This window comes from Dipodomys merriami, unplaced genomic scaffold (genome assembly GCF_024711535.1).
Source record: "Dipodomys merriami isolate MVZ:Mamm:240054 unplaced genomic scaffold, mDipMer1.0.p SCAF_6, whole genome shotgun sequence".
NCBI lineage: Eukaryota > Metazoa > Chordata > Mammalia > Rodentia > Heteromyidae > Dipodomys > Dipodomys merriami.
In genome coordinates, this window is record NW_027206179.1 from 7,735,970 (window position 1) to 7,762,845 (window position 26,876).

The 26,876-nt window shown below is 37.3% G+C and overlaps 1 protein-coding gene across 1 annotated transcript; it reads left to right on the forward strand.

Moving 5' to 3' along the window:
• The first annotated feature begins 277 nt into the window (after positions 1 to 277).
• Positions 278 to 26,166, forward strand: LOC138814222 (vomeronasal type-2 receptor 116-like). The gene is made up of 8 exons (XM_070003233.1): positions 278 to 375; positions 7,065 to 7,146; positions 11,099 to 11,130; positions 13,817 to 14,105; positions 15,143 to 15,949; positions 19,254 to 19,481; positions 20,551 to 20,674; positions 25,262 to 26,166. Exons 1-8 carry the CDS (start codon positions 278 to 280, stop codon positions 26,164 to 26,166), a joined length of 2,565 nt encoding a protein of 854 aa, XP_069859334.1.
• The last annotated feature ends 710 nt before the right edge of the window (positions 26,167 to 26,876 follow it).

Genomic DNA, 26,876 nt, shown 5'->3' on the forward strand with positions numbered 1-26,876 from the left:
TTACATATCTCTCCTGGGCCCGCATCAAGAATGTGATGAAAAAAGGTAGGTTAGAGTGTCTAACTCTGTCCATAAAGACCCATATGAACATATGCCAAACAGAAGATACATGTATATAAATATCTGACATGGTAGTCTCCACTTGCAGCGAGAATTCCAGCTTGGAGATGCTTCAGTGATGTTTCCTTTTGCTTTTCTAATCATTTCCCAGCTTCCTCCATTTGTCAGTGTCTTGGGTATAGCCAACTGCTTTTCTAGAATGAAACAGAGAGCACATATGGATGGAGATGTGGTGATTGCTGGGTTTTTCCCTCTTTACACTTTGGGAAGAGATCACAGTGTCAGTGATACTTCTAAGCAAGAAGAGAACACACAGTAAGTACCTCATTGTCTGATTTCCATTTACTGTTTTTTTCTAGGATGGTCAATGGCTTAGGGAACTGTGGGTGTATACCTCAGTATTCTCTGTATCATGTATCCTGAACACTACTGCACTAGAAATATGTTATTTAGATGATCATTATTGTTGCCATCATCATGTTTTTAAGTAGTTGTACAAAGAAGTTGCTGTTTATGAACATATCTTGCTTGATGTCATTCCTTTCATCATTTTCACTCATTCCTCTCCTCTAAAATCTTTCCTTTACTCTTCTTAATTTTGCATAATATACATTGGATCCTTAGCCTCTATCACTTTCTTTCACCAGTTTTCAAATGCTAATGTGCCGAGTAGCCAGATGTAGCTGCACACAGTTGGAGGCACACATGGCAGGACAAAGAATTACTCTCTTCCCCACTTGAGGAAATCTGAACTATTGAAGGTTCTGAACCTTGCTTCTTCCTGTCACTCCTAGATACTTGTTTTTCTTAAACTCCACTATTTTTTCTATTTTCACTTGACTTTCCTTTTCCTGACATTCCTAATTATGTTAGAATAATTTTATTACTGCTCTTCTATAAACACATTAGATCTTATGGTTCCAGTTGCTGGATGGTTTTTAGCTACTTGAAGATACAAAGAGTTGTTGGTAATCAGGAAGTAAAATGTATGGATGTTGCAGGTTAAAGATAGTAATATGTCATCTAAGAAGTTTGCCATAAATGGACCACTGCAATTAAGTGTCAGAGGGTGAAAATTATGACTCAACTCTACATTCACAGATGTTATGGTAATGATTTTCAGTTATTATTACAATTACTTGTGTTGTGCAAGCTAGTTCATTACTGTTTATTGATATTGTATGTCTCATAGTTTGATTATAGTCACCCCTTCTACTTATAATGATTTATTATGCATCCTTCCACATCCTGTTTACCTTCATATATCTCTAATTTTCTCTCCATTTTCACTTGTTGTTATTCTACATTACATATACGAGAGAAAATATGGTACTTGTACTCATGATACTTGCTTAATTTAGTTAAAAAGTTTCCATGTATTTTCTTACAATTTTTATTTCATCCTATGGTTCAAGAAAACTCATTTCTATTTAATCTATAACACTTGGGCACCCAGGGTGATTCCATAGTTGGATATTGTTTGTCAACAATAACAAACATGTATACAAATGCATCACTGTACAAATTTGAGATTGACATTTTGGACTATACATCCACATGTGGTATTGTATCAAATGTCCACTGTATTCAATTTCCTGATGAACCTTTATTGTTTATCACTTATTGTCCCAAACCAATCTCCATAAGTTTCAATACTTCAGTTTACACACATGTGCCTATTTTGTCAATCTCCACCATCCTTCCTTCACCCTTTTGGTTTAATTGGTGCTCTTTTCAGTGAGCAGTCTGATCAGAAGCTCTCAATACTCATTATTATTATTCAAGGAAGAGTAATCAGACGAGTATCAACATCACCAAGTTAAGTAATAAAAGAAATGTTAGGGCTGGGAAGGTGGCTCAGCGGTAGAGTGTTTGCCTTGCATACATGAGGCCCTGAGTTCGATTCCTCAGCATCACATAAGCAGAAAAAAAGCTGGAAGTGGCACTGTGGCTCAAGTGGTAGTGCACTAGCCTTGAGCTGAAAAGCTGAGGGACAGCAGCCAGGCCCAGAGTTCAGGCCTATGACCGGACACCCCCCCCACCCCCCGCCCCCACCAAAATGTTAAACCAAGATAGCCATTGGAAAAACTAAGTGTACATTCCATCTGCCCAGGAAAATAGCTAGAATATTACTATGCTAAATTATGACTTCACAATTCAGCAAAGGAGAAAATGGTAAACCACAAAAATAAATGCTATGGAAAAGATAAAAAGAAGAGCATGTAATGTAGGAAACAGCCAAAATGGCTCATGGTGTAATCATGGCTGTTGTAGTCTACAAAAATGGACAACTTTCAAAGTGGAAGTTCTTCATATGGTTCCCCTTTAGAATATGGTTAGTTCAACAGGAGAAATACAATTTACCTGGGAAAATTTATTACGTGTTCCTAAATGGTACACATTTACTATCTCCTACTCATCATGGGCCAGGGGTAAAGAAAAGGTCAACTATCAGAGAGTCCAGGGTCATATAATTTCACAGCTAAAAGGTGTGATTGAAATCCAGGTCCTCTAGCTAATGACCTCACTGCTGTCCAATTTGTAGTTCCTGATGCTCACAGGTCATAAGAAAAACTCAAAAGAGATGAAAAATGGTAGAAAGTGATCTTTAGCCTTCTTCATCAGGGATGTGATCTTCCTATAAGAAACATAGATGCAGTCAAGTGCTGGCAGCTCATGCTTGTAATCTTAGCTACTCAGGAGGCTGAGTTCTGAGGATTATGGTTCAAAGGTACCAAGGACAGGGAAGTCCATGATATTCCTATCTCCAATAAAATACTGCCCCCCAAAGGCCAGATGTGAAATTGTGGCTCAAGTAGTAGAGTAGTAGAGCCTTGAGCAAAAGAAGTTCAGGGACATAGCCTTTATTTCAAGAATAAGGATCAGTAGCAGGAAGAAAGGAATAATTAAAGAAAGAAAAAAGAGAGAAAGAAAGAGTGAAAGAAGAAAGGAAGAGAGAACGATGTAGAGAAAGAAAGAAGGAAAGAGAAAGCAAGGAAAGAAAGAGAAAAGGAAGAAAGGAAGGAAGGAAGGAAGCAAGGAAGGAAGCAAGGAAGAAAGGTAGAGAAAGAAAGAAAACTCCTCGCTTCTTCTTAAATTGATTATCCAGTTTGCAGCTCTGATCTTGAGTTTATGACATTAAAACGATATCCTGAGATTCTACTGCCTGTATATGCTATCTTAAGATTTTTATATACATTTTATTTAGTCTTTATAACAACTTGCAAGGTGTATCTTTTGATTCAATTTTACTAATGAATACACAGCTCAAAAAGAACAAGTAATTTGCTCAAGTGAAGAAACCCCATAGGCAGTACTACTGGGTAAAGTTGAAGAGACACAGAAGTCTATGATTTGTGTATTGTGTTTTCCTCTTACAAAGATACTTTAAGTTAAGGGCCTGATCACACCATTCTCTCTCTCTAGAACACTTGTCTATAATATTTTCACTTCTTTCTCTGGGATCAATTTCTCTGAAGTGAAATCAACTCAGCCTGGGAATCAGTTTGCCTCCTATGTGGGCCAAAGGAAGGTTGTAGGTAGCCATTGACTGTAAACTCTAATTGACTACAAGATCCCAGGATATAGTCAATTGTGAACACCCATAAAAAGAAAATGGCCTTTATTTAGCTGCCAAGAATGTCCATGGGATCCAGTGTTTGCTACATTTACTTGAAACAACAAAATAATGAATCCTTGTAAATAAAATGGACCCTAGTCACATCCTTCTCTTGTTGCTCTTTCCCTTCCCTCTTGCTTAGGGACATGCCTTCTTCTCTCTTGAATGGGGAGGTTCAAAGGGGGCCTCTTCAACTCTGACACTATTGACATATGGAGCAGGAAAATTCTCTGGGGAGACAGAAAGAGGTCATCTATACTGTACTGTTACAAACTACTAGTTTCCAGATGCCATGCCACTTCCCTAACCATGAAATCAAAACTGAACTCAGTTAATAACCCCTGGCCTCACTGGACATGGGTGGTTCATGTCTATATCCTTAGCTACTCAGAAGGTTGAGATCTGAGGATCCTATTTCAAAACAAGCCCAGGCAGCAAATTCTGTGAGGCTATTATCTTCAGTTTTGATCATCCCAAAGCCAGAAGTGGAGATGTGGCTCAAGTGGTAGCATGCTAGCTTTGAGTGAAAAAGCTAAGGAACACTTACCAGGCCCTGAGTTTAAGACCCACTACTGGCACAAAAGAAAAAAGAAAAAAAAGCTTCATCTTGATATGCTTAGCGAGAAAGTCTGTGGGGAGAATAAACAGAGTATCACTGTGCACTCTTGAAGTTATTTAGTGGAAACTGCCATCTTTACTCCTCCCACATGGTTCTCCATGTATTCTTTCAGAAGAACAAAACATTTCTAGAGAATGTTTGAAGAAATGGCCATTGACTTGAAAAAATTAAAGTACTCTTAGATGCAAAGGGTCCATTTTTTAAAAGAGTGGGCTTGTATGTTTATATGTCTGTTTAAATTAATCTTAACAGAATAATTTATAGAACTGAGAAAATTTCATTTTGCATTTCTACTTATAGGCTATTGTTGATGTAAATAAATCAGAAAATAAAACTTAAAGATGGGCAGACTGGCTTCTTTTCTCAAAAATTGTACTTAGTACCAATACACAAGTCATGGCTATTTTTGTAAGAAAAATGAGAAATGAACTATCTGTTGATACTACATTTCTGTTTGCGTTTTGAGAAACTTTTAATTCTACAAAGTTTTTCTTTATTCCTAAATTTGAATAAAGTTAAAATATGAAGAATAGCTGTCTACTGTTGCAATATTAATATCATTTTAGGTATGTTTGATTTTGTCATCCTTTAAAAAATTCTGGCTAGAGTCAGTTATGCAAAAAGTTTGAGAAAATAACCTCTTTCTTTAGCTATGATTGTCTGTGACAAATCTAAGCAAATGCCTCCACCAATAAGAGTATAATTTGAAGTAATGGAATACATAAACCAGAGGGGTCATTTCATATTCTTTAAATTTCAAGTGTTTGTGGCTCACACATGTAATAATAGCTACTCAGAAGGCTGAAATCTGATGACTGCAGTGCAAAACTTCCCAGGCAGGAAACTCTGTGAGACTCTTATCTCCAATTAACCAGCAAAAAGCTGGAAGTGAACCTATGACTCAAGTGATGGAGTACTAACCTTGAGCAAAAAAGGTCAGGAACAGCACACAGGCCCTGAGTTCAAGTCTCAGGACCAGTAATAAACAAACAAAAGTATAGGTACAATATTGTAATATTTGGAAAGGATCAGATGAAGGCAACATATGAGGATATAAATATGCATATACCTATGGATTGCCAGTCTGTTCTCTGGTGCTAGAATAGAACTCTGTACTAGTAATTTGTAATTTTTTTGTCAGTGGTGGGGCTTGAACCCTGGGCCTGTGTGCTGTCCCTCAGCTCTTCAGCTCAAGGCAAGTGTTCTACCACTTGAGCCACAGCACCACTTTGGGTTTTCTGGTGGTTTATTGGAGATAAGAGTCTCACAGACTTTCCTGTCTGGGCTAGCTTTGAACTGTGATCCTCAGATCTGTCTCCTGAGTAGCTAGGATTTTACAGAGGTGAGCTACTGGTGCCTGGCTTAGTAATTTGTAATTGAAGTAATTTGTAATTGAAGTTCAAAGTCAGTTGAAGTTTTAAAAAAGTCAACAAGACTTCACTCTCAATTATACAGAAAAATGCTGGTCTGGAGGTTTGGCTCAGGTAGTTGAATACCCACCAAATAAGTAAGCTGAGCAGATCAAGTCCTGAGTTCTAAATAAGAAGAGTAAAAAATACTATTGGTATTAACTTCCCTCCTCCCACTTGCACTACATTTTCCTTTCCTCTAGATTTAAACATGCCCTTTCTTTCCCTCTACCCCTCCTTATTCATTCCTTCCTCAGTTGGTCTCTCAACATTGATGTTTCCAGGAATTTGTTCTCATCCACCACCATCAGCTCATCCATCTTTCATAAAGCCAATACAACTCTCAGCCTCTAGCTGGACCTCTCTCAAATCTAGATCTCCTAACTTCTCGGGAGAAATGTCACTCCCTTCTCCAAAACATGAATCATATATTTTTCCTACAAAAAAATGAGGAAAGTCTCCATGTTAGCAACTGTAGCTGATAGCATTGTATGTCTACTATCCAGTTCTTCCACCACTTTTGACTGTGTCCCACAAGTTACCTGATGGAAGACATGTTTGGGAGACGTGAATAACTGTATGCTATAGTATATAGACACAGACATAGTATCTATAAGTTATAGATACTATATGTAGATATCTATATATGTTATGTAGATATACATATCTATGCTATAGATATCAATATATAATATCTATATAGCATATATAGTATATCTACACATATACATATTATGGATCTCTCTATATAGTACATACTAGATATACATATCTGCTATCTATCTATACTATATATAGTATATCTATAGTATATCTCTGTATATAATATAGAGCTATATTATAACTATATATATATATACTATATCTATGTGAATACCACAGTATTGATATAAATACTATATAGTTCTATAACATACGATAGTATACACATATAGTATCTATCTATATATAGGTCTCTATATACATCTTTATAGAGACTTATATATAGATATTGCATACAGTATATGCATACTATATAGACAGATCTTATATATAGTATCAATACTAAGTATCGATTCTATAGATTTAGTATATAATGTACTTACAAACTTACCTAGGAATTTAACACATTGATTTAGCACTGAACTCATTGGGATAACTTATTAAATAATTTCAACGGTTTAGTTTTAGGGGTTTTGTTTTGTAAAGGAGATGTGCTAAAGTTTGAGCCCAAGGTCTCACACATGCTAGGTAAATATTTTAACCACTAAGTTGCATCCACAGCCTAATTATAGCCACTTTAATGTGGCTGAATAAAGACCTTCCAAAGGCAAGGACATCCACACCTAAGAACATTGTGAATATGGCATCCTAACAGCAGAGGACACTTCATCTATGATGATGTTAAAGACACTGAGATGATGGATTGTCCAGGTGGGCCCAATGTAATCACAAGAGTTGTAAGTAGCCTAGTAGATGGAATTACCTCAAAGAATGTTCTGCTGGCTTTGACAATGACAAAAGGGACCACAAACTAAAGCATGTGAAGTGGCTTCTGAGATGGAGTTGTCCTGGGAACAGATTCTCCCCTGAAGACTCCAGAAGGAAAGATTAAGTGAATAGATTTGGGTTGTTTAAAGCCACTATGTCTATGATAACTTCTTATAGTAGCAATAGGCAATCGATACCTGTAGCTCATTGGAAATATAAATGATATGTGGCTTAATTCATCATGTCATGTTTCTGTAACCCAGCACTGCTTTGGTATGTTCTCTTTGTCACTCCATTACTCACTTATGCTAGCTCTCCTCGGCTCCAAGGTTATCTTTCGCAACACAGGTGGATGGAGCAAAGCCCTAATATCTGCCCTGCTTCCATATTCTCTCATTTCTAGTCCTATCAGCATAGGCCACCATCCCATAATATCTCCTCTTTCAATTAAGTGAATCTATGCCTGCTGCTGTAACATTTTCTTGTTTTCTATTTTTGTCCTCTTCCTGACTGTTTCCTCTATTTTGGGTGCATTTTATTTTTATTCCACTTGTTATCACTTTCAAAGAACAATACCCTCATTTTTCTACCATATAGTGGTCTCAATGCTTATGACCTGGAATTCCTGTCTTCATTATGGAATAGGATGATGTGGGGCATAAAAAGTGAGTAGGGGCTGAAAATGATAGTGAACACATGCAATTCAGAAGGCAGAGGACCACAGTCCAAGAAGGGACCCTGAAAAAGTGTGAGACTTTCTCTGAAAAATAAATTAAATGCAATAAAACTGGAGACATGAGTAGAGCACTTTTCTAGGCCCAGAGTTCAGTCCTAATTATTGAGGGGGAAAGAGTAAATAGATGCATACCAATCTATTTAACAACTCAGTCCAATTCTGACACCACTCACAGGTAGCTCAGACTCTGAAGAATAAGGGCTTGTACTATAAAACACCACTGTCAATCTGAAACTTTCCACAAGCCATCCATCAGGATGAAAAATTCACTGGAATAACACATGCAAATCAGAAAGCACTTAACTTCTTGTCATAGGTTTATTATAAAGAACAAAAATCAGGACTGAACCCGGTGACTATAACTGTAATCTCAGCTACTGTAATCAGGAAGATTGTAATTTAAGGACAGCCAAGGCAAAATGTTAGTGAAACTCCATCTCAAGTAATAAGTAAGGCATGTTGGCATACATCTGTGGTCTCAGACATGCTGAAAGCATAGATAGGATTGTTCTTCGAGGCTACTCTTAGGCAAAAATACAAGACTCTCTCAGAAAAGTGCCTAAAGGGAGAAAAGAGCTGGTAGTGGGGTTCATGGTTCAAGTCATAGAGTATTTGCCTAGCAAGCATGAGGCACTGAATTCTACTCCTAGTACTGCCAATAAAGAAGGACAAAAAGGGAAATTGAATAGGAGAGAGGGAGAATGGGGAAGGAGGAGGCTGGAGCGTGAAGAAGTAAGAAGGGAAAGAGGAGGGAGATAGGGACAGAGGAAGGAAAGGAAGAAGAGAAAGAAGGAAGATAAGGAGGGAGATAGGGAGGGAGGAGAAAAACAGAGAAGGAAGATAGATAGGTTGGTATATGTTTCTTACTGACAATTATTGGAACAGCCAAATGGGAGAGGGGGAGGGGCAGGGTATGGTGGGAGCTTCTGAGCTCCAAGAACCTATGTGTGTTGACTTTTCTCAGAGACTCCTCTAACATATCTTGGCTTAGAAGTTTTAGGGAAATTTTATGATGAAGGCATGATTAAGGAAATTGCTGGCAATTGGCAATAGAATGTAATATCCATCCCCTCTGCCTTGTAAGTCAAGAAGCTAGGGCTGAAAGTTCCAAACTTCTGATCAAAGCATGGTCTAACTAAAGTCATATAGGGACCTGCTAAGAGTTGAAACACTAGAATAAAAGGACTAAGCCAGGTGTCTGTAATCCTAGCTATTCAAGAGGCTGAGAGCTGAGGATCATGGTTTGGAGACAGCCTGGCAGTAAAATCTGTGAGACTCTTATCTCCAAATAAATTATTCAGAAAAAGCTAGAAGTGGACTGCAACTCAAGGGGTAGAGTGGTGGCTTTGAGCACAAATAGGCTCAGGGACAGTGTCGAGTTCCAAGCCCCAGAACTGGCAAAAGGGCTTCTGTCACCTTTATCACTTGGAAAGTACCATAAGGTTCGGAGCCTTGTGCCAGGAATTAGGGACAAAGGCCAATGAATGTCCTCTTAAACCATATCAAGGAAAACATCTCACCTTCACAGAGTAATCCACACAGTAACTTTGCAAGGTTAAACCAAACAGTTATTAACTTTATCACTTTTTTTGCAGATGGGGATGTTTCCTAAAATGCTAGGATTTAGTTGAAGGGAAATTCAATCTCCTGCTCTCACTCTTGATCTGAAAGCTATCTTAATATGTATGTGACTCAGACATCATTTCAAAGAATCAAGGGACTGTCTGGTAGTTCAATACACAAATTTGGCAGCACAGACAAGACTAAAAGAGTCTTGTTTCCTCCCAGCCTAGGGACTGCCTAGTGCCACTATCTAAAATGGCTTTTCTAACTGGGTGCTGGAGAGTCATGCCTATATTCCTAACTACTCAGGAGGCTGAGATCTGAGGATCACAGTTTGAAGTCAGTTAGGGTAGTAAAGCCCATGAAACTCTTGCCTCCAATGAATCTGCTGAAAGCTAGTAATGATGCTATGGCTCAAGAGCACTAGTCTTGAGCAACAAAGCTCAGAGACAGTACCCAAGCCCAAGGTTCAAGTCCTAGGACCAGAAAAAATTGAAAGAAAGAAAAAGAAAAAGAGGGGCTGGGAAGATGGCCCAGTGGTAGAGCGCTTGCCTTGCATCCATGAGGCCCTGGGTTTGATTCCTCAGCACCACATAAGCAAAAAAGAAAAAAGCCGGTGCTGTGGCTAAGTGGTGGAGCACTAGCCTTGAGCTGAAGAGCTGAGGGACAGTGCCCAGGCCCAGAGTTCAGGCCCCATGACCGGACCCCCCACCCCCCAAAAAAAAGGAAAAAGAAAAAGAGATTTTGGTATTCTGCTTTCATTTTCAATTTCTTGAATTTTGACTTGACCCATTTGTGGCTTAAAATCATTCTTTTAAATTTTTGTATGTGCAGATTTTCACACTTTTACTATTAATGTCTAGTTTTACTACACCATAGTCACAATGTATAGTAAAGAAAATTTCAGTATTTTGAGAGTGCTTTTGGGTCATCTTCCTTGATCTCTCTGGGAAATGTTCCATGTGTGATGAAGAGATGTTCTTTTCAGAAATTGGGTGAAATGTCTTACAGGTGTGAGGCTCACTTGATCTAGGATAAAATATCTCTCTGATCAATCCTTGTTCACTTTGTCTCTCCAGATACTCTTTAGCAATGATTATACTAGGGGCTCTCTCTCCTTTCTGCTAACACTTCCTTCAGATAGTGAAGTGTTTGGATAATGAGTAAATATGCATTTAAAATTGCTAAGTCATTTTGCTGATTTGATTCTTTTGTCGTTGAACTGAGATCTTTGTCACTTTTCATTGTGTTGCAAGTCTATTTGATATGATGTGTTAAGGATACTCCTGCTTTCTTTTAGTTTCCACTTGCACAGGCTGCCTCCATTAGAAACAGTGTATGGGAGCTTTTGAAGGTGAAGTGGGGCCTTTGGAGCCAACATAGTTTGGTGTGTGTTGGTACTAGGGTTTGAAATCTCAGCCTGGGTGTGGTTCGAGAGCTCTTATGCTCAAGGCTAGTGCCCTACCACTTAAGCCACAAATCCACTTCCAGATTTTTGTGCCTAACTGGAGATAAATTTCATAGACTTTTCCTGCCCAGGCTGGTTTGGAATCACGATTCTCATAATTCAGCCTCTTGAGCAGCTAGGATTATAGGCATAAGCCACAGGTGTTTGGTTTCAGTCCCATATCTTTTACATTGAGAATTTTATGCAGTTTTGATTTTAGTCATTGTTGACAAATGATTATTAGTTCCATTATGTAATGTGCTAGAGTTTGGTTCACTGATGATGCTTCTATGTTTTCTCTCTTGCAGACTCAGTGGTTAATAAGTGAGGCTTTTGTCCAAGATTGGGATTCAAATTTTGTATTTGATACTTTCACTCACTGGCAGGTGTCCTACTACATGATCTCTGTCCTTTGATTTTTTGGTTATTATTTTTCTTTGTCTATTATGAGCTTTAATTTGTGGTTAATAGAAGGCTTAAATTATACTTGATTACAGCAAAGTATTTTGCAGTGATAGCACTATCCATGATAAGGATGAGAAGCAAACAAAAGAACAAGAAAGAAATGTACCCACAAGAAAGAAGGCAGACTATGATTAAAATTAAGTGAATGTAAAGAAATGTCATAGTGAAATTTCTTCATATAATTAATCTAGTAAATATGCACAAATGAAAACTTACTGCATTATTGTCCTTATCATTTCAAGTACTGTATATTTGATTTCACATTTTTATATATTAAATATTGGAAATATGTTAACATTGTCCATCTTCTAAGAAATATGTATATGATTTAGCTAGCACATTTATATGTTGGAACATTCTCATCTTGTTTGTATAGTTATCCTTACCAGTAAGTTTGATATTACTATATATTTTTCCATATTAATGATTCTTTTCATTAGAACAATTTCCTTCGACATATCTTCTAGAGTATCTGCTAGAGGTATATTCTCTTAACTTTGCAGGTCTGGGAACATCTTTACCTGTACTTAACTTGTACAGAACATCTTTGCTAGATGCCTTATACTTTGTGAATAATTTATATTTTTTACCTTCAGAATTATATAGACATCATTCCATGTCCTCCTGGCCTGTGTGGATTCTACTGAGAAGTCAACTATTAAGGAAATAGGGGTATACTTACCTGTTTTTCCCACTGCAGACTTGAGAATCTTCTCTATACTCCTGTATATTTCACTTGTCAGAACATAGCCAGCCAGTAAACAGAAAGCCCACAGAATGAGGGAAATCTTTACTAGCTATGTATCAGACAAGGACCTCATAGCTAAAATATACTTAGAGCTCCAAAAACTAACCTCCCAAAAATAAACTCACTGAAACTCAACAGGCCAATCAATAAATTGGCTAAAGAGTTAAAGAGAGACTTCTCAGAGGAAGAAGTAAGAATGGACAATAGAAACATAAAGAAGTGTCAACATCTCAAGCTATAAAAGAAATGCAAATCAAAACAACCTCACTCCAGTTAGATTTGCCATTACCAGGAAAACTTAAAATAACTAAGGCTGGCAGGATGTGGCAAAAATGACATTCTGTTACACTGCTGGTGGGAATGTAAACTTGTTCTATACCCTGGAAAGCAGTATGGAGGTTCCTTAAAAGATTAAACATAGAGCTTCACTATGACCCAGCATCCTACTGCTGGGCACTTATGCAGTGGACCTAAAAACAAAAGCCAGCAGCACAAACATGTTCATTGCATCATTGTTTACCATAGCCAAGATAAAAAATCAAAGCACATGTCTCTCTGTTGATGAATGTATCAAGAAAATGTGAAATATATACAAATTCTACTCATCCACCAGAAAGAATGATATTATACCATTCATAAGGAAATAGAAAGATTTGGGAAAAATTTATTAAGTGAAGTAAGCCAATTTTGAAACTTTATTTGGGATTAGCATACATCACTGACATAAAACTTTTCTATTGTGAAAATTCCACACATGCATATAGGAAATGCTGGACAAGTTCACTCCCTCATTAGTATTACAATTCCTCCTCTATCATTCCTTTTTTAAAAATAGTGTGTATTGAGTTTCATTATGTTGTCTACTTGTGTATCTGACAGAGACAGACAGACACACCCACACCCACACAAAGAGACAGAGAGAGAATAGAGACCTTAATCCTCTTTACTTTCTGTATCCTTTCTTTTTCAACATCTCGATGTACATATTTTGGAAAGAGAGTAGTGATCATCAACTGCATTTTACCATGTCACCATGGGAATTGTGGGACAGGTATTTTAGCACAAGTCTTCATGACAATTTTCTCTCCATCCTGTAGTTGGAAGTTCCTTTCTTCACGGTTAGTTTCTTGAAGTTTAGTGAAGTGAAAGTTCATATGGGAAACTACTTTCTGTTGCATTTTAAAGCATCTTATTTGTTCTGTTATATATTATAAATAAAGCCTCTCTCCTGATATTTTGAGTTTTTTGTTCTGGTAGCTATCTCAGAAAGAGCTGTTCAAAGTAATGGGTTTCTGAAGAGAGCTGTAGGATCCTCCTCAAATGAACCTATAACCTGCCACATAACCATGTAACATACAAGGTGGCTGAAAAACAAATATTTGTCACACATATGGAGCTAGTTTTTCTAAGATCAAGGCAAAAAATATTTTGTGTATTATGATAGCCTATTCCATGTTTAATGAAGACCAAACTTATTGGTATATTGCATATAAAAGAGAAAAATCATAGTTTCTGAGAATTCATGTGGACACCACATTACCATTCCATCCCAAAGAGGGTAATTTTTGTTAACACATTTATGTTTTAAAGACACAAACATTAAACTCATCAAAGTTATTGCACTGACTTGCAGATAAAGTTTGAATTATTTCTGATGAATTTTTCATATCTATGGTGCAGATTTGTCTTCAAGAACTACCAGTTTGTCCTTTCCTTGGCTTTTGCCATTGAAGAAATCAACAAAAACCCCAATATTTTACATAACGTAACTCTGGGATTTGATATCTATAATGTGGATTTCAAAGCTTGGTCAACACTTGAGAATCCCTTTGTCTGGCTTTCTGGGCAGTACAAGATCCCTAATTATACCTGCATGAGAGAAAGTAACTCTGTAGCAGTACTCACAGGAATATCAGCAATAACATCAGCCCAGATTGGGACATTGCTGGAAATCTACAGGTTTCCACAGGTGAGAACGGTAGGGAAGCAGATGTGGAAAGATGTCTACTTTGTTGCTTTTTCAAGTGATAATAAGAGATAAGTTATCAAAATCTATAAAGTTTTATAATATCAAAGGTTAAATATACAAAAATAGCTAGTTATCCATGTTCCCATTGGTTAAGAGAGGATGGAGAAGTTGGAGCCGACAAGGAAATTGCCAGGGACTGAAAGCCTGTTGAATAATTGTATAGGAAGCAATAAGAAAGTAGGAAATGACTTTTAAAAAGTGAAAATTTAAAAAAGTAAAACCTAAACAAAAAGGTGAAATTATCTGGATGCTGATGGCTCACATCTGTAATCTTAGCTATGAAAGAGGATGAGATCTGAAGATTGTGGTTTTACATGCCCCATCAGCAGGAAAGCGTATGAGACTTATCTCTAATTAACCAGAAAAAAGCTGGCAATGGATGTGTGGCAACAAGTTATAGAATCTAGGGTTGATCAGGGACATGGGTCAGGGCCTGAGTTCAAGGCCTAGTTTATGTAAAACAAAAAATGAAGATATTTTGTGAATGGAATCAGGAGCAGAAAGAAAAAATTATCAGGTTTTCTCTAATATGTGTAAGTTAGATTTAAAATATAAGCATGAAATATGAAATAAATATGTAATCCCATAGATAGCCACAAGTATGTATACACTGAAGGATGATGTACTGAATGATGGATTCCCATGATGTAAGTGCTCTGACCAAATGAGCAGGAGGAAGCTGAAACATGTGTTTCCTGATAATAGTAGAAGTATAAAGGGAATGATGTGGGGAATAGAGGAATGAAGAGAGGACTGATGGAAAATAAAGTTGTAATGTTCAACTATGTATGTAAAATAAAGCCCGGAAATGGGTATGATTGATACAGATGGGAAATCAAATTTAAAATTTGGTTTCCAAAACAAAAAAGGAAAGAAAACATCCCCTTCCATCATTTAAACCTCTTCTTTAATATACAGACTAAGATCGTGAAGGATAGCAATCCTCTTACAGACTCTCCAATTTTATTTCCCATTAGATTACTTTTGGACCTTTAGATCCTGTGCTGAGTGAACAAAACAAGTTTCCTTCTCTCTATCAGATGGCCCCAAAGGACACATCACTAGCCATTGCCATGGTCTCCTTGATGCTTCATTTCAGCTGGAACTGGGTGGGGCTGTTGATCTCACTAGATGAAAGTGGTTTGTGGATAACTCCAGAACTGAGAGAAGAGATGGCCAAGAACAGAGTCTGTGTAGCCTTTGAGCATGTGATTCCAAGCACTACCCTGACACAAGTATTAAACATAATGACAATCCATCACAAGATTAGTAAATCATCAGCAAATGTGTTTATCATTTATGGTGATAATGAATACCTACTAGACTTAATGACTTATTTTGAGAAGATTTTAATGTCAGGCAAGGTTTGGCTTATGACTTCACAGAGTGATTTATCCATCAGTAGAAGATACTTCATTTTAGGCTCACTCCATGTTCCTCTCATGTTCTCACACCACCATTCAGACATTTCTTGGTTTAAGAACTATGTCAGGGAAGTTAATCCTTCCAAATACCCAGAAGACTTTTACCTTGCTAGGCTGTGGGTTCTTTCTTTTAATTGCTCCCATTCTGAGTCTGACTGTGTAACATGGGAGAACTGTCCCCAGGATGCCTCCTTGGAGTGGTTGCCTGGACACATTTTTGACATGGCCATGTCTGAAGAGAGTTATAATATATACAATGCTGTGTATGCTGTGGCCCATGCCCTTCACAAGATGTTTCTTCATCAAACAGAGATACCACTGATGGGAAATGGGGAAGGGATGGTGCCTTCCCCTGTACAGGTAAGGTATTCTTAGTTGGAATTGACACATCCAAAACAAAGTGAATCCAAATATGTTCTAATTTTAAAAAATCCCAAGAGAAATTTTGTTTAAAGGTTCCTGATGTTTCTTCAGACCTCTCTTCCTATGTTCTTCAAGAAAAACATGCTACTGGAAAGGGGGAAATGTTCTTAATGTTCCCATATTGTTTTTCTGTTACAAATGACCTCACTCAATTCACAGCTAATGTTTTCAAACTTCTAAATCTATCCTTTCTTATGAATTTCTTAAATATCAAAGGATTATCTTCATGTACCTAAGTAATTGAATGATTTTGTGTTCAGAAAATAACTTGAGGGATAAGTGGGGCTGGAAATATGAGAGTCAATGATGTAAGGGGAGAAATTGATCAAGATGCATTGTATTCATAAACTGACACTGAATTGTAACCATTTTGCACAATATTAAATAAAAAATTAAAAAATTTCCTCTTCAGAGAAATCTCTCTTTAAGTCTCCAGCCCACTTATTAATTGGATGGTTGTTTCTTTAAGGATTTGTTTTGGGGGGATTTAAATTTTTGAGTTCTAAGTATATTTTATTTTTTACTTTTTTTTGTGTCGGTCATGGGTCTTGAACTCTGGGCCAGGGTGCCGTCCCTCAGCTCTTCAGCTAGAGGAGAACATACTACCACTTGAGCCACAGTGCCACTGCCGGTTTTCTGAGTGGTTTATTGGAGATAAGAGTCTTATTGAGTTTCCTGCCTGGGCTGGCTTTGAACTGTGATCCTCAGATCTCAGCCTACTGAGAAGCTAGGATGACAGGCATGAGCCACCAGCTCACGCTATACTTAACGTACTGATATTTTAGATAAGAGGTCTTTGTCTGTTGTATAGCTAGTGAAGGTCTTCTCCCAGTTTGTGGGCATTCTACTGATCTTGCTAGCTATGTCCTTTGCTTTGCAGAAGCTCTACATTTTCATGCAATCCCATTTGTCCAACCTTTCTTTGATTTGTTGAGTTTCTGGGTCTCTATTAAGAAAATTTCGGCCTGTGACAAGGAGCCCTAGAATTTCTCCTATTCCTTCCTGTATTATTTTCAGGGTGTCTGCTTTTACTTCGAAGTCTTGGAATTGATTCTGGTGTAGGGTGATATAGAAGGATCTAATTTTAGTTTTCTACAGGTATTTAAACAGTTTTTCCTGCACCATTTACTGAAGAGACTATCTTTCTTCCATTCTATTTTTTGGCCACCTTATCAAAGATTAGGTGGCTCTAAGTCTGTGGGTTCATTTCTGGATCTTCAGTTCTATTCCATTGGACTTCAGATCTATTCTTGTGCCAGTACCAAGCTGTTTTGATTACTATGGCTTTGTAGTAGTTTAATGTCTGGGATTGTTATTCCTCCAGCACTGTTCTTTCTGCTAAGAATTATTTTTGCTATTTGGGGTCTTTATTGTGCCATATGAATTTTTGGATTGATTCTTCTATTTCATTGGAGAATGAGGTTGGGATATTGATGAGTGTTGCATTGAATTTGTAGATAGCCTTTGGCAGCATTGCCATTTTCACATATTAATCCTCCCTATCTAGGAGCCTGGGAGGTTTTTCCACTTGCTTAGCTTTGCTTTAATTTCCTTTTTTAGGTTTTAAAAGTTTTCATCATAGAGGTCCTTCACTTCTTTAGTTAAGTTTATTCTGAGAGATTTCTCTGAAGAGGAACTAAGAATGGCCAATAAACACATGAAGAAATGCTCAACTTCTCTGGCTATTAAAGAAATGCAAATCAAAACAACATTGAGATTCCACCTCACCCCAGTTAGAATGACTATAATCAAAAAATCTAATTATGACAGATGTTGGAAGGGATGTGGTCAAAGGCAACCCTACTGCATTGTTGGAGGGAGTGTAAACTTGTTCAGCCACGTTGGAAAGCAGTATGGAGGTTCCTCAAAAGAAGCCACATAGACCTCCCTATGATTTAGCAATCCCATTTTGGGGCATTTACCCAAATGATCACAAACAAGGCCACACTAAAGCTACCAGCACAACTATGCTTATTGCCACATTTTTCACCATAGCTAAGGTATGGAACCAACCCAGATGCCCCGCAGTAGATTAGTGGATCAAGAAAATGTGGTACATATATACAATGGAATTCTATGCCTCCATCAGAAATAACGACACCACCCCATTTGTTAGGAAATGGAAAATTTTGGAGAAAATCATATTCAGTGAAGTTACCCAGTCCCAAAGAAATATAGGTCCCATGGTTTCCCTTATTTGCAATAATAAGTATACATATAGGATAATCTTATCAGATGAGCTGAAAAGCTCAAAAACCATGTACAAATGAACATATAAGATGATGCTAAGTGAAATGAACCCCAAGATATGGACACAAGAGTTCCGTCTTTATTGTTATTGTTTTAAATATACCATGTGATTTTATTTTTTGTTGTTTCCTTTTGTTGTTTCCTTTGTTCTTTCCCCTATGGCTTATCCCTGCTTTCACTGTACTAGATTTTGACCCCCTGAATATTGTATAATATACATATGTCTCATCTGGGGAGGGGAAGGGGGATAACAAAACACTGAAACAAGGACACAGGATGACCCATTGAGACAAGGATATTCACAGGACAGTGTAGTGGAAAGGAACTTTACCACTTAGGGCAGTGAAGGTGGGGGATGGGGTAGGTGTGTGGGATGTGGGGGAAGGAAGGGATAGTGGGACAACAACAAGGAAGAGAAGGAGTAAAAATGATCCACAAGTAATGAACTCCTTGCCTTACTCATGTATTTTAACCCCTCTGTACATCTTAACAATAAAATAAAAATTTAAAAAAATTAATGTATTATTTTCATGCATGAAACCTCTCTTTCTCTCTAACTAAAAAAATGGGGTTGTTTAATTCCACTTTCCTTACTACTAATTTAGCCAGCTGCATGTTCCTAGATATTCATAAAATATATAAAAAAGAAATGAGTTGGTTTATTTCCACTTTAGGTACTAATAATTTAGCCAACTGGAAGTTCCCAGATATTCAAAACACAGGCAGTTCTGCTAACCTGTAGCTATACAACATAGAATTGTCTCATTCAAGGTTATTTACATGGAATTGTTTTGCCTTTAAAAGAGGCTTTGTGAGTGAGTAATATTCAGAAACATTATTTCAGTCCTCTATACACTTTTGTTTTGCTTTACTTCATGTAGTGTGTCAATCCAGAATTATGAAGCAGGTATTAAAGACAATGAGGGTCATTGTAGAATTTAGGTTTTGTGTCTTAATGCTTACATTTACTTCATTGTAAGATCTATTTTAGCTGCACCCTTTTCTGAAGAAGATCCAATTTCATAATCCTGCTGGAGACAAAGTGATTTTGAATGAGAAAGAGAAATTAGATACAGACTATGACATTGTGAACAATTGGAATTTTCCAGAAGGCCTTGAATGTAAGGTGAAAGTAGGACTATTTTCTCCATATGCTCCACAGGGTCATCAACTGTCAATATCTGAAGATATGATAGAGTGGACCATACGAACTACTGAGGTGAGTTGGACCTAACTACAATGATTTTAACTTCATGGAAGCAAAATAATCCCTATATTTTAAGCCCCTCTATTCTCATTAATTATCCAAGCATTGGATAATTATTACCATCTAGAGGAATTTTCTTATTTGTTGTCTCTAGGATAGAAAAGGAATATATGAATTCTAGGTTTCTAAACTTTATTGTAATTAGTAAAAATACAAGTGACAAAATTCCTGAGGAATCAATTCATAAATAGAAAGGTTCATTTTGCTCCACACTGTAGTTGTTTTAGGCTAGGCTTACTTGATCTGTAATTTAGGCATCAGGGTGACAGGAATCAGAAAGATTTTTCTCTGTATCAGAAGATTTTTACTTCTTGGTAAATGGAAAGCAGAGAGGAAGAAAGGAGGGTTTCACATAACCTTATGTAGGGGATATCCATATTTAGGGAATACTTTGACAGCTTCAGTGAGGGTTTTCATATTTTATGAATCAGTGGAAGTGAATTTATCAGGCACCATGCTCATTACCAGGCTCATGCCTGTAACCTTAGCTGCTCAAGAGGCTGAGATTTGAGGATTGCAGTTTGGAGTCAGACGGGGCAAGAAAGTTATGAGACTCTTATCTTCCATTAACCACAAAAAATTAGAAATGAGCTGTGGCCTCAATTGGTAGTATTAGCATTGATTAAATAAACTAAGGGACAGTGCCCTGGACTAGAGTTCCAGCTCCAAGACCAGCATGCACCTGTGGGCACACCCATGTGCATGCATGCACACAAACACCCACACCCACACAATGAATTTTAGAATTTCCTTAGTATTCACCATCAATGACTATCTTAGTATTATGTTCACCTCTTAAAGATTGAACACTTTACAATGGTACCTGGGACTGCAGAAGAAGAGTATAGCACATAAGCGTTTGGGGATGATGACATAAGGAATCTGTAACTATCCATTCAACTGATTGGCTTTATGTGTATAGAAAGTGTGTGCAACGGTCCAATTTCTAAGAAAATTTAATGATTTTCGTGTGGTAGGTAAACGTTTTAACAGTTACCAAAACATATATGATTTTCCTCAGATTCCTCACTCCGTTTGCAGTGAGAGTTGTGGTTCTGGATTCAGGAAATCCTCTCAGGAGGAAAAGGCTGCCTGTTGCTTTGACTGTATCCCTTGCCCAGAAAATGAGATTTCTAATGGGACAGGTAAGTCCATGACTTATGTAGCAGTTCTCTGTAATGTTCTCTGATTAATCCAAGTGCAAAGAAAGCAAGATCGCAGAGTCAAAGCTACCTTTCCTTCAGTTTCTAACAATTGATAATATTGTTCCTTCAAACTATATAAATCTTGGACCTGAATTATATCTGGCATTATTTTTCTTCTAGTCTAATATGCATGGATATCTCTCTAGAAAACTTACTTCTCCATCAATAAGGGAAGTTTAACTTCTATCCTAATACTAAATATGAAGCCTTATTAAGATAGGGTATCCATGTTCTTGCAGATTGCTGTTATAAAACGATGAAAACATTGATCATATCACAGTGAATAGAACTTCTCTTGCCAGAGAGCAGGTGCTGAGAATATGGGATTGGTTTAAGAAATAGAGAAGTTTTATGTGTAGCATGATGTTAGAGATTCTAAGAATAGTTTGATCCTCTGTTCCCCACTGCTTCACAGGTGAACAGGAGAGACAAATATAATGTCATGTATTCAAGAATGTGCACTAGGGCTTCTATTAACATTTCACAGACCTATATATTAAAGTGCATGCCATATCCACAATTTTCATTGGGGCTTAAGGAGCTGCGCAAAGAGTGCTAAGAATGAATGGTATAGCAGGATAAAATAGTGTAGAAAATGATTAGGATACTAAAAATGACAAGAGGGACATATTATCAGTATGGATGATAGTCACTAAAGATTCAATCTGACAAAAAAACCCACAATGTAGGAGTGAGGTTAAGGTTATGGTTTAGACCTGAAAAGGAAAATCAAAACAGAACTTAGAAAGTGGAAAAACCTCCCATGCTCTTGGATTGGAAGGATCGACATCGTGAAAAGTAGCAATATTTCCAAGGCTATCTACAAATTAAATGTGATAGCTATCAATATTCCAACCTCATTCTTCAAGGAAATTAAAGAGGCAATCCAAAAATTAGTATGGAACAATAAAGGACCCCGAAAAGCAAAAATGATTCTTAACAGAAAGAACAGTGCTGGAGGAATATCAATACCAAATTTCAAACTCTACTACAAAGCCATAGTAATCAAAACAACTTGGTAGTGACACAAGAACAGACCTCAGGACTAATGGAATAGAATGGAAATCCCAGAAATGAACCCACAAACCAATAGCCACCCAATCTTTGCTAGGGGAGCTAAAAAATAGAATGAAAGAAAGACAGCCTCTTCAGTAAATGATGCTGGCACAATTGGTTTATCACTTGCAGAAAACTAAAGCTAGAATCTTATATATCACACTGCACCAGAATCAATTCCAAATGGATCAAAGACCTTAGAGTCAAAGAAGATACCCTGAAAACATTACATGATGGAATAGAAGAAATACTAGGTCTCCTTGACACAGGCTGAAATTTTCTTAATAGAGACCCAGATACACAACAAATCAAAGAAAGGTTGGACAAATGGGATTGCATGAAATTGCAGAGCTTCTGCATGGCAAAGGACATAGCTAGCAAGATCAAAGAAGGCCCACAGATTGGAACAAGATCTTCACTAGCCATCCAAAAGACAAGGATCTCATATCTAAAATATAGCTGGAACTCAAAAAATTAAATCCCCAACAACAAATCCTCACATAAATAAATAAATAAATAAATAAATAAATAAATAAATAAATAAATGACTAAAGACTTAAAGAGAATCTTCTCTGAAGAGGAAAGAAGGATGGCCAATAGACACATCAAGAAATGCTCAACCTCTTTAGCCATAAAAGAAATGTAAATCGGGGCTGGGAAGGTGGCTCAGTGGTAGAGCACTTGCCTTGCATGCATGAGGCCCTGGGTTCGATTCCTCAGCACCACATAAGCAAAAAGAAAAAAGCCAGAAGGGGCGCTGTGGCTCAAGTGGTAGAGCACTAGCCTTCAGCTGAACAGCAGCCAGGCCCAGAATTCAGGCCCCACGACCGGACCCCCCCCCCAAAAAAAAGAAATGTAAATCAAAACAACTACCTCACCCCAGTTAGAATGGCTATAATCAAGAACTCTAATAACAACAGACGCTGGAGGGGATGTGGACAGAAGGGAACCTTACTGCATTGTTGGTGGGAGTGTAAACTTGTTCAACCACTTTGGAAAGTAGTATGAAGGTTCCTCAAAAGACTCCACATAGAGCTCCCCTATGACCCAACAGTTCCACTTTTGGGCATTTACTGAAATGATCACAAACAAGACTATACTAAAGCTACCAGCATGACTATGTTTATTATACATTATTTACCATAGCTAAGATATGAACCAATCCAGATGCCCCTCAGTAGATGAATGGATCAAGAAAATGTGGGATATATATATATATGTATATATATATACATATACATACATATATATATATATATATATATATATATATATATAATGGAATTCTATTTTTCCATCAGAAAGAATGACATTACTCCATTTGTTAGGAAATGGAAAGACTTGGAAAATATTATATTAAGTGAAGTAAGCCAGGTTCAAAGAAACATAGGTCCCATGGTTTCCCTTATTTGCAATTACTAGTATATGTCTGAGACAAGCAGAAATGCTCAGATAAGTTGATGTTAGGAGAAATTAGCCCCAAGATAAGGACTCAAATGGATTTTCTTTCATGCGATTGTTTCTAAAGTATTTATAAGATGATTTCTTTGTTGCTTTGTATTCTTTCCCCTGCAGTATAATCCCTGTTTTCACTGTATTTGATGTTAGTATGATTTGTGGAGGGGAAGGGAAAAAACAATTTTTTTGAATAGGTATACAGGTGGACCCATTGCAACAATGAGATGTACAAGACATTATGTTGAAAAATGAACTTTAGAACTTTGTTGGGGTGAGGAGTGAAGGAAACGAGTGGTGGGTGTTGGGGATGCAGGGGGTATGGGAAGGAATGGTAGGGAGAAACAAAGGAAGAGGCAACAATGCTTGATAAGTACTCATTACTTTGCCCATATAATTGTAACTTCTTTGTACAGTATTTTCACAATAAAAAGGTTTACAGTTTAGAAAAGAGTAAAATAAAACAGTATTAAGCATTTATTTTATTTTATTTTGAAAATACCATACAGAGGGGTTACAATTACATGAGCACGGTAATTAGTACATTTCTGATCAAGCATTGTTGCCTCCTCCCTTGTTTTTCTCTTCCCACTCTTCCCCCCATCTCCTAAGTTGTACAGTTTGTTTTTTGACATAAAGTCTTGTACATCTCATTGTTGCAATGGGTCCACCTGTATCCCTATTTAAACAATTTGTTTTTCCCTTTCCCTCCCAAATTGTGCCAACATTATTTTTTGATTAGTATAGAGGTGATATACAGAGTGGTTATTGTTACATAAATCACGCAATGAGTACAATTCTTTTTGAACCATGCCTCCCCTCCCTCACTTTCTCTAAGATTTTCACTCCCATCCCCACCCACAAGATGTACACTTCATTTTCCACATTGTGTCTATTGAGTACCACTCTTGTTTTTATTCACCCTATGTCCTACCTTCTCTGTGCCCCTCTTTACCATTCAATATACAAACTAACAAAGAAAAGGAAAAGAAATCAACACATCAACTAAAAAATCTCATTTCCTTTTCTTGGAGTTCATTTCATATTATTTTATATGATCATATTCACATAGCTATTGAGTCTTTGTCAACCACTCCTCTGCATATTCTTCTTTGGCCTCAGTGTGTGAATGTCTAGAGTCCTTATATAGGACTTATATAGGACTTATATAGGACATGCATCATGTTCCATTGTGTGTGTGTATATGTGTGTGTGTATATATACACACTGAATGAATAACACACTCAATGAATAAATGGATTGAATGATACCTCTATCTATATATGATGATTTAAATATATAATATATAGGTATATGATATTTACATTTATATAAAATCTGTATCTCTCTCTCTCTACATATGTCATTTAGTGTGTTTACTTGAAGATTTATTGGCACAATCTTGACACTGTAAATGAATGAAACTATAAAACCTATGTTTCCTTGGCTCTGGCTGACATGGCTTTCTGCTTTTCAAGTGTTTCCATTTCCTTATGAATAATACAATATCATTTTTTCTGATGGATGAATAGAATTCCATTGTTCATATATACCCCATTATCTTAATTCATTTGCCAGTGATTCCACATCTTGGCTACGGTAAACAGTGTCGCAATTAACATGGTTGTTCTGGTAGTCTTAAGTTTGTCATTGTGTTTTATTGGATAAATGCCCAGGAATGGGATTGCTGTGTCAAAGAGTAGCTCTCTGTTTAGGCTTTTGAGGAACCTCCACATTACTTAGCAGAATAGATGCATAAGTTTACATTCCAACAGTGTAACAGATTTCCCTTTTGGCATCATCTCTGCCAGCATTTGTAATTGTTATTTTCTTGATAATGCGTATTCTAAACAGAGGGAGCTGGAATCACAAATGTTAACTTTGAACATTTTATATACTAACTGGTAATACTTTTATTATCACAAACACTTACATGTTTTAACTTTAAGCAGGGAGATTCGAATTTTCATTGAAGAAGGTGCATTATTGAAAGGGGTTATTTGTCTTCCTTTCCAGATATGGAGCAGTGTGTGAAGTGTCCAGATCATCTATATGCCAACTCAGAGAGAAACCAGTGTGTCCTGAGGGCTGAAAGTTTCCTGGCTCATGGAGAACCCTTGGGCATGGCCCTGGCCTGCATAGCTCTCTGCTTGTCCACTCTCACTGCTATTATTCTTGGGGTTTTTGTGAGGTACCAAAACACTCCCATTGTCAAGGCCAACAATCGGGCTCTCAGCTACATCTTACTCATCTCTCTCATTTTTTGTTTCCTCTGTTCTTTTCTCTTTATTGGCCGTCCAAACATGGTCACCTGCATCCTACAGCAGATCGCATTTGGAGTTGTGTTCACTGTGGCTGTTTCTACAGTGTTGGCCAAAACAGTGACTGTGGTTCTGGCCTTCAAGGCCACTTCTCCAGGGAAAAGGATGAGGTGGCTGCTGATATCTGGGGCTCCTAAGTTCATCATCCCTATCTGTACTTTGATCCAAGTGACTCTCTGTGGACTCTGGCTGGGAACCTCTCCTCCTTTTATTGACACAGATGCACACTCTGAACATGGCCATGTTATCATCCTGTGCAACAAGGGCTCTCTTACGGCTTTCTACTGTGTCCTGGGCTACCTGGGCTCCCTGGCCCTGGCCAGCTTCACTGTGGCTTTTCTGGCCAGAAACCTGCCTGACACCTTCAATGAAGCCAAGTTCCTGACCTTCAGCATGATGGTGTTCTGCAGTGTGTGGCTCACTTTCTTGCCTGTCTACCACAGTGCCAAGGGGAAGGTCATAGTGGCTGTGGAGGTCTTCTCCATCTTGGCCTCCAGTGCAGGGCTCCTGTGCTGCATCTTTGTCCCCAAGTGCTACATCATCGTGTTGAAATCCAATAGAAATTCTCTGCATGGCTTCAGGGAGAAAATACATCTTTGAGAAGATAAGATTTAAGATTTGCCACATGTGTTTGATCAATGTATAAAAGGTCTCAACTAAATTTTCCCAGTACGCTCTTAGTTTTTACTATGGGAATTACTTCAATGAGTAAATTGCTCTTACTAGTTTGTCTAGTGCTGATATCACAATAGTGGTATAATTGTAACTATCACTATCTTAATGTGAATTTTGTATGTATGTTGTTTCTTCAATTCAATCTGCATTTAATACTATTTTTCACAATTAGCATATTATCCCGGTTTTTTTATCTTATTTTTGATTTCTCAATTACTTTTTGAAACATATAAACAAAATACTAACTTATATCTTATTTATTAATGAATTCCATTAATATTTTCATTTTAACATAGTTCTATATTGTACTATGCTCATTAGGGTATGTTGTATTCAGTAGTTCTATATTGTCACTCATTTGCCTTTGGAATTATAGAAAAGGCCGTTTATATGCTCCAAAAATCCTCTTCAACTTTGTCACACAATAGACTGTAATAACCAGAAAGAAGAGAAAAAAACCTAATGAATGTTGGTTAGTGCATTTCTCAGCTGTAATGACTTCCTAGCATTCATGAGTATCCAACATGGGAAAGAATTGAGCCAGGTATAGTGGCTTATGACTGAAGTACATGGTACTCACATTGCTGAGATTGAGAGGATCACAGTTCACAGACAGCCCTGGCACAAATTTCATG